The 9,384-nt window shown below is 38.3% G+C and overlaps 1 protein-coding gene across 1 annotated transcript in view; it reads right to left on the bottom strand.

The window, feature by feature from the left end:
• Window positions 1-559: 559 nt before the first annotated feature.
• Window positions 560-9,384, bottom strand: part of LOC129574143 (dynein axonemal intermediate chain 4-like) — a 10,562-nt gene continuing 1,737 nt past the window's right edge. Inside the window, exons 2-6 of the mRNA XM_055455635.1 lie at window positions 2,613-3,497; window positions 2,014-2,230; window positions 1,656-1,809; window positions 1,369-1,572; window positions 560-1,230 (exon numbers count right to left, since the gene is read on the bottom strand). Of these exons, the coding sequence (XP_055311610.1) occupies window positions 762-1,230; window positions 1,369-1,572; window positions 1,656-1,809; window positions 2,014-2,230; window positions 2,613-3,497 (1,929 nt within the window). The 3' untranslated portion in view covers window positions 560-761. The remainder of the gene's footprint in view (window positions 1,231-1,368; window positions 1,573-1,655; window positions 1,810-2,013; window positions 2,231-2,612; window positions 3,498-9,384) is intronic.

Below are 9,384 nucleotides of genomic sequence, written 5' to 3'. Positions count from 1 at the left end.
CGCTTTCACTGTGTAATATAACGCACAAAGCAAACGAGAGATGTGTGCCAAACCAAAACTGTATGTTCGCCATCCCTAGTGCATGTGTATGCATGTGCATGTATGGATGGGATATGGAGTATACAGTACAGTGAGCTTGTATTTGATTTTCCACTGGAAATCGCAATCCAATGCGTCGCATCTTGCGTCATATCTTTGCAGCACACATCTTAGTCTTGTTCTACATAATATCACAGTAGCCAGGGCATAGCACGCATTGCGTCGTCATCGTTGTCGTTGTTGGTCTCCATGAAAGAAAATTATAAATTATTTGCGCGCTAGCATTTACATAAAATTTCCTTTTTTAGAGGGTATCCGATGGAATTATGTATATTATACTACATATAATACATGAAATATACGATTGTTCGATGTCAATATTACGCGAAATGCCAGTGGAATGACAATAGCAACAACAATAATGGTAGTAGAAGCAACAGACAATGCGGACGACAATGCCAAAGAAAAGAGAATCGAAAATGTTGCTTTTCAAACATCGATCGAGTGGCGTCGTGATTTGGTGAGCGAAGTCATGTGCTGTGTGACATTTACGCTTCGCTTTTGCACAGATAATGTGTCACAGCGCATCAAAATGGAAATGATGAGAGACAGATACAGACACACAAATGGTTAAAATGCTTTGACTAACTAGCAGTAAGAGTGAGTACCGGAGAGGGTCTAAAACCGACCAAAAACCAAGCTGACATAAAATCCTAAAATGGTTAATAGCCTAAAAAACCTAATTGTTTTATTTTCCGCTTAAGTTCCGGTTTCGATACTAAACTTCGCATAATGGCTTCTTCTAATGCATCATATTGAAGATGTGGTGAAAATGGCATGTCTTCGAGAGCAAATACAAAGGCCGAACCGTCATCAGTCCCAACCGCAATGGATTGGCCACAGCCCGTAAAATAGCAAATCGTCAATTCGGTTGTTATATTGGTGCTGTTGCCGTTGCTGATGTTGTTGCTATTGCTGCAATTTGTTTCACCGTACCACTCGCTCAAGCGATGTACAGCCGCCGGTAAAAGGCAGTTTGTTTTTATATCCCAAATATTCAGCGAAGATGCGGTTGTACAGGCAATTATCGTTGAGTTTGCTGGACACCACGATGCACATTTGATTGGCTCAAAACCGCTGCGTAATTCAATAATTGGCTCCTCAATATCCTCAATCCAAATACGAATATACCTACAGAAATCAACACGACGACAAACGAGGAGTTCGATATTAATAGCACATACATAAAGACAGGTAAATATATTGATGCACGATTCACATTGGAAATATGAAGGGAAAAAATAAACAACAGCAACATAAAATCTATACCAATCAAATCCGCAAGTTAAATAGATTTTTGGACTCCACGGTGAGAATTGCATCGAATAAATGCCATGCTTGTGAACCTGCTTGAAGCTTTTGTGTTGAAATGAGTCGTATATGGAGCATTCATGAATGATACCTTCGTCGGTTCCAACATAATAGACGTTCGCCTTGATTGGATGCATTTCAATCGTTAGCAATGGCGCAAATCTAAACATACAACCACAAAATGCGATTAAACCATGTGAAAGTATTGAAGTTAATATCCGTAATATACGGAAAAATGTGTGCACCTATTCGCTGGAATCTGAATAGTTTTGGTTTTGGTTTCGTCCAAGAAAATCTGTATTTGACGTGATCCAATCAGAAATGTATTGCTTGTTATTGTGTACAACATGACAAAACCATCCTGTGAAATGGTCAGAAGTTCTTCGTCGGAGTTTCTAGCTGTAAATTAACGAAAGTATTAACAATAACAATAATAAGAGGGAAACAAACTTATTCCAAGTGTGGTAGGGATAAGGAAAATGGACTGAGAGAATGTGTGCTCCTTCAACGCTACTTATGCAAATCATCTGTTCGAAACACTTCTCGCTCCACCCCTTCCACTACTATCTCAATATTCTTCCTCTTTGTCTCCATTTCGCTCACATTTGATCCATTTCATCTGCCAAACGGGCTCAATGCTTGGTGACGTTTTCCGTTCACTTATCGCTACCAAATTAGATGCATCACCCATTGTTATGTCAATGATACGAATGCTGCCGTCATAAAATCCGATCGCCAACATTTGTGAATTTTCATGCGAAAATGATACGGCTGTAACGGGCACGGTATATTTGAAACATCGCTCTGGATTCACTGGATTCTGTGTAGGAATGAAAAATAGATGAGTATGTTTTTGTCCAAAAGTCAGTTTCACGTCGTTTTCCAGTGTTCGATGTACTTTGCCATTCCCACGCACATGCACACGCTCACCATAGCTCACAATTTATATATGATTTTCGAACAAATACAGAGTGAGCGAGCGAGATTATTGGTTGGCGGGCATTGTGAAATGTTTGCCAATGCATTCACTATTTATTCAATAGATTATCGCATTTAGTGAAAATACTGTGGCATCCAATTGAAGTTGGTTGAAACCGAAAATTTATTAAAACTTTGAACGTTGTGTGAGCGAGCTGACTGGCTGACTGGTTGTGCGTTATTGTATGCCTCGGCTGTCAGTTCGCTCACGAAAAATGCCATACTTTAATATTCCACAAACAAACGGCGCTGCGTTCATGTTCCTTGCATGCTGAACATTTGAATACGCCGTAGCCAATAGCGAGTATATCCGTATTACTGGGGCACCATGACATGCATGAAACGGCACTGCCAGATGTTTCGTGATATCTGTATCGATAGAGGAACTGCAAGCGATACAAATAATTCACAACTGGCTCCAGAGATTTTGATGTGTGCATGTTGCGAAAGCGTCGCTGATACACATGGAATATATTGCCAGCCAGCACTCGTTGCAATATCATCGATGACAATTGAAATGATTTGCTCGTTTCAAGCTCTTCACTTAAATCGTTGCAGCCGTCAGCTCTCGTGTATGTGGTTATATCTAATTGCTCGTGTCGATCGTCATAGTCGATTTGAATGCATTGCGTTGTTCGCTCCAAATTCGTATACGTATCGTGTACCGTGTAATTCGATACAAATGTTCCAACCGTTGATTTTTCAATGTGATTTGTGTTGATGGCACGTGTTTTATAGTGCGCATCAACTGTTTGTGTTTCCACGTTGTTTGTTTTTCGGTGTTTTTCTTTGTCCATCATCATGAGTTGATCGTCCCGTTTGTCATCCTCTTGTGCATCGGTGGCGACTGTGCCGCGAAGCACCGTATAACTATTGTTCTCGAACAATAGTAAGTCATCAGACTCTCTCAATCTAATTTTCATGAAAAGCGATGCACTCGTCGATGGTGGTGTAGGCGTTGTCGCTAAAGCCTGCGACGGCAATTGCTCAAAAATGTTCACATTTTCCAATTCGTTCAACGGCGGTGATTCTGTTGCATTCACAGCATTGTTTTCCAGAGACTGCGAGGCCTCGTCCAATGCCTGCTGCTGCTGCTGCTCCTGCTGTTGCTATGAAAATGAAATAAATAGAGATTGAGTGTGCCGAAAATAAAAGTCAAACTCATTTGAATGATATTCGGTCGTGACAAGTCTCGCAATCAGTAGAGCCTTGTCATGTTGTCTGTGCATATACCCAACCAGTCTACCAGTGTGTTTTTGTGTGTGTGTATCTGGTATGTGGCATGTGGTGTATCGCTATTGCAAACAGCCGAGCGCCACCGATCAAATTAATATTTATGGTTATCTTCGTTCGACCGCCCACACATTTGTTCAAGCCTTACATAAATTAATGTTACCTCAGAAATTAAATCTGCCATAATTCGACGATGTTTATCTTCTTTCGGCGTCAAGCGATGGGCCTTGAAAACTTTTTAATTTGAATTATCGGATGAAAAATGTTTGTGTGTGTAGCCAATTCAAACACGTAGGCAAAATAGCACTGTCCTCTCTCTCTCTCACCCTCCCCAGCGCACACACATCAGCCAATAGTCAAGAACTGTTGCAATACACGAAATAAATGTCGGGTTCGTGTGTGGGGAAGTGTTTTTGAAATAGCCGACAGAAATGTTATCAGCAGCAACAGCAACAGCAGCAGCAGAGAGAGGGAGAGAGCGTGAAAAGCCAAAAGCGTTCATTCGCCAACATCGATGGACTCGGACTGGATAAAATGAACATGAAGCTAATATTGCCAGAGTCATACAGTCCGCAGGGTTTTTTAGCTCAAACAAATAATTTATGTGAACTAAATTTATCGATCAAACATCAAGCAATAGCAATAGCAATAGCAACAGCAACAAATGCCTTAAAATTGGTATGAAGAAAATGGAAGTTTTGCTTGTTTCATTCGTTACTAAACGAGACCCTCTTGGTTGTTGGGGACTCTCCTCATAAATATATGCGGCGCTATACTACTAATGGCTTTAAGATGACACTTCTTTCATTATGAGTTAAGCTCGCTTTGCAAACGGCTTTACTACCGTTCGTTCGTCCGAATGAGTGAATGACAACACAGGCACACATACATACAGAGAGAGAGAGAAGGAGATCATGTCACGACCCGAAAAATTTAAATTGCCTAAGTAAATGCTAGTTTTTCCTTTTTAAACTTTGCCACTATATATACCCATATAGTGTGTCAGTCGCAATCATCTGGATCAATTTCAGTGACGAAGTAATAAGTAAAGAGTGTCATCACATTAATTTTGATACCGCACGAACGCTTGGACCGACCAATGTGCTTATACACACTCTCTATTCGTACATACACTTAATTAAAAAGCAGAACGCACCGAATTGAATGCCATAGAAATAAAAAGACTCTTTATATTGATGCAAAACAAAAATGTAATTCAGAAAACATATGAAAACCACTTGTGCTAATATGTGACGTACAGTCATGGAAATTTAATTAGGACCGGCATTGAAATTTCAGTTTTTTCCCATTAATTCTGTTATTTTACAAAAAAATATTCATGAAATGATGTTTATGAGGATATTTGAAGTTTTTATAAATGGACTAGACTATCAATTTCATTATTTTCGGTAATGGATATCATTTATAGATGAAATTGCCCAAAAAATGCGGGAAAAATAATTAAGACCTTCCATACAAAAAATGACAAAATTTTTCGAAAAATCGGAAAATTTATCATTTGTTTGACAAAATTCACTCCACCGATGGTCGTATTTAATTGAAATACATTTTTTCCACATTACCATTTAATAGATTTCAAATTTCTTAACAAATTCGAAAAGTTACAGACCAAACTAAACTTTATAGCATTTTTTGTATGAAAAATCGTGGAGGAATCATAGTTTGGTCTGTAAATTTTCGAATTTGTTAAGAAATTTGAAATCTATTAAATGGTAATGTGGAAAAAATGTATTTCAATTGAATACGACCATCGGTGGAGTGAATTTTGTCAAACAAATGATAAATTTTCCGATTTTTCGAAAAATTTTGTCATTTTTTGTATGGAAGGTCTTAATTATTTTTCCCGCATTTTTTGGGCAATTTCATCTATAAATGATATCCATTACCGAAAATAATGAAATTGATAGTCTAGTCCATTTATAAAAACTTCAAATATCCTCATAAACATCATTTCATGAATATTTTTTTGTAAAATAACAGAATTAATGAGAAAAAACTGAAATTTCAATGCCGGTCCTAATTAAATTTCCATGACTGTACGAGTAATTTGTTTCCATTGGAAACTCTCTTCATGCTGACTTGCGATTTTGCTTGTACAAAAGCAAAAACTTCAATTAAGTCTATAGAGTTCAATTCAAAATTCCGATTACAAAATATACGCACGTTTTCATTTCGCAAAATACATAGCATTCGTTAGCACATGAAATAAGACAGGCGAAATGTTTCGAATCAGGCGAACGGAGAGCGTGGCTTTATTAAAGACGTTTTATTTACAATCATCACGTTTTTAACAGATACAAAAGGTTGGCTGTCAAATATAGAATCTCATAATCCATTATTGTCATTATTATTATTGTTATGTGAAACGCGATACGTATGAATAGATTAAGTGGGGGCAGCCACCGCATTTCGATGTGAAAAGTCTCAACGCATTAAAGAGCCCGAGAGGATATGGCAGCAGTGAGAATGGTGGACAGGAATTAATGATTTCTAGTCAATTCATAAGCGCGTACTAACATTACATATACACGTATAAATACATATATACCTATATATACATTATCAGTTGTGAAACTTCAAACTGTGTACATCATCAAATATGCGCACGTTTTGAAATTACCGCAGTTAGAAATAATGTTCAAAACTTGAGTAATTCGAACACGGAAATTCAAAGTTGTTATTTTGAAATAGAACAAAACAGCAACAATGAAAACAACAGAAAGAAGGAAAAGTACAAAACCTGCCAAGAATATTGAACAAATGAACATCTCTCTCTCTTTTTTTTAAAATGGTTGTCTCTTTTGTCGGTTTCGCCGAGTCGCTCTGATTGCTGTTGCATTGTTCCAATCTGATGGCCAATTAACTGACAGCGCCAATGGAACGAAAAAAAAACTTTTTTCTCTCCTCTAATTTATTTCGTCCAAAAACGATGCGTTGTATTGTTGAGTTTTCGTGTTCGGCGGGTGATTTTCCATAAGCACTCCACCAGGCTGCGTGTGCCTTTGACTTTTATAATGATACCTAAGTTTATAACGGTCGGACAGACGGACGGGCAACATTCGTTGGGCATCACAAAATTTGAAAAATAAAATCAGTCTTCTGTTGAAAGCTCACTCGACGAAACAAGATTGATAACTGCTCACACTTTCGGCACGAAATGAACGTCTGAGTCTCAATGCGAATGAATAGCTTGTGAATGTTGAATGAAAACGGGTCCAGCACCTACTAACTATGGATAGCTGGGTTTTGATATGAGTTCTTGTTGTTTTTTGTATATAACTTTTCAAATATAATCCCGTCGACTTTTTTTTCGGAAGGGGAGAGGTCTCTGGAGAGCAATAAGCGACTTTTGCACGCTGAATAGCTGTGTCAATAAGCACAGCACAAACAATCAAAGTTAATGGTTTTTTTTTCATCTTTTTCCCGTATTGCCATCCAGACGACCAGAGCCATCTGAATAATGGACTTTGGCTAAAGTGTTGGTACTACATATGGAATTGATTTTATTGCTTTATACTCAGCCAAATGTTCTAACAATCGACCGACCGTGCGCCCAACCGACCGACCAATCAACCAACTGACCATACAGCCAACAAGCAGGCAAAACAAACTTTTCCATACTTTTTCGTATTGTGTATTTATTGATGGAAAGTTTTTGATAGGCATTGTTCCTACAATGTTCAAATCACTTGATTTTCCCAAAAGTAAGTTCTTAATTGCCTGAAATAATGAAATCAGTCATCAAATTGATGACGACATCGACGACAACGACGATCGATGGCGCAGCGGCTGGTGCGGCTAAAATATGCAGTCTTCATCGTCTTGCGGTTTTAGCAATAGGTCAATCATACTGCACTCAAATGTGGTAAATTAGTTACTTTATTTCATCAATTAATACAATAACGGGAACAATACCGCAGTCGTAAACTGATAAGTGGGTCTGCTATTCGATGAACTAATTGGGTGAATGCATGGAATGGGTCGAAGCGATATTTAATGAAATTCAATAAGAAAAACACTGAAAACCCGCAGAGCAAACAATATTGCCCATAGGGTACCACTTATACTGTGTAGTTATATATTATAGCATGTGAGTGTGTCCGTCTCTCTGTGTATGCTTTTGTTGGCAAGAAATCAATAATGGGAATTTCATCACTTAAGCAAATAAATTTCTGGCGCAGCAACGCATCAGCTTTCTCCATTATCACCATCCGATGCGCATGAATAAGTATGCAAACTTTGACGATTTACTTCTAATAATTGTAGAAAGTTGGTCTAGCTTTTTTTCATTCTGATCATTGTGATTGTGAGGAAAAGCGCTTGCCGCTGATGAAATGAAAGCCATTTTACTGTTTTATCGTTTTGTTCGTGTTTCAGCATTCCTCAAAAGGATCAACATATCTGCTTCGCTGTCAAAAAATCAGCTCTGGTGGACTATGGAAAATGTGCTCTCTCGCTATCGAATTCTCAACTCCATTGGTTGAGATGCGTCTCATCTCCTATTTCCAAACGAAAATAAACTACGCTCTTGCACTCGCTTTATTCTGCTACAATTTTGTGACTCTTAAAATTTGTTTGCATTCAATTTTGAGTCTCTTTAAATATTTTTTTTTCGATTTTAACTATTTCAATCATTTTCATACCCTAGCGTTATAGTGGTGTGTGTGTGTATTATCATTTCTCACCATCATCGTTGCCACCGATGTTATTGTCTCCGCTGACTTTGCAACTGCTATGTCTCCCTTGTAACTATTGTACCGGCGGTGCCCATTTTCGTTCTTGCTGTGACGAAAAGTGAAGATGGGCACAATTTCCTCCTCGACATTATTCAATATGTACGGTTGCCGGCTAAATGTACATTTTCACAGCGAAACAAAACATTCTCGCCAGCATCCACCCACCCATCCATCCATAGGCGCACACACACACACACACATAAAGTTTTAATGACGGAAACGTCGTGTAGCCATTAAAATTGCTTCAAATTTTATTCGTAAGACTAACTTTTCGTTTTAACTGCTTTGAAATTATTTTCAATTCCATTTTATCATTTAAATGTAAGTATTCTGTGTGTGTGCGAGAGGAAGAAGAGAAGAGAACGAGAAAAAGGAGAGAAAGAGAAAGCGAGAGAGAGAGAGCGAGAGAATCGTTTTTGCCGATTTTCCCTGTTCTGTCTTTCAATGTGTACATTATGTGTGCCATAATGTATTCGTTCGTCGACTTGGCTGCTATTTCTGTCTTGAGCCATATCTTGTCGGTCGTTGTCGCCCGTTTTTTTAAATATTGTTATTATTATGGTTCTCTCATTGTTGTTCGCATTTGTCTATTCATTTTGCTGTTTCTTTTTCAATTTTTGGTTTGAGTTTGGTTTTCTCGTTCGTTTGCTCTCAGCTTTCAGTCCGTGATTCAGAGATGCAAACACAATGACGGATGGTCAGAGATGCAGAGGGACACGGTCGGTGTTAGTACGGTATGCACGTTGTTGTTTGAAAAATTTAACAGATTAAAAATGACGTAAGCGCACACATTATGAAAATACTTTGTGAATCGGCGCTCATTTTGAACATACAAAATATGCATTTGACAATACAAACGATGCCGACAAAAGCTTTTCCGTGCAAATATATGTATTTGGGCGCACAATATTGCATGTGTATCTCTCCCTCTCCCTTTTTCTTCTCTCTCTCTCTCTCGTTCTCTCTCTCTCTCTCTCTCTCTCTCTCTCTCTCTCTCTCTCTCTCT

Source organism: Sitodiplosis mosellana, unplaced genomic scaffold, assembly GCF_009176505.1.
Source record: "Sitodiplosis mosellana isolate CC-2019 unplaced genomic scaffold, AAFC_SMos_1.0 Smas_scaffold_6150, whole genome shotgun sequence".
Classification (NCBI taxonomy): domain Eukaryota; kingdom Metazoa; phylum Arthropoda; class Insecta; order Diptera; family Cecidomyiidae; genus Sitodiplosis; species Sitodiplosis mosellana.
This window is presented reverse-complemented; position numbering and strand designations above follow the sequence as displayed.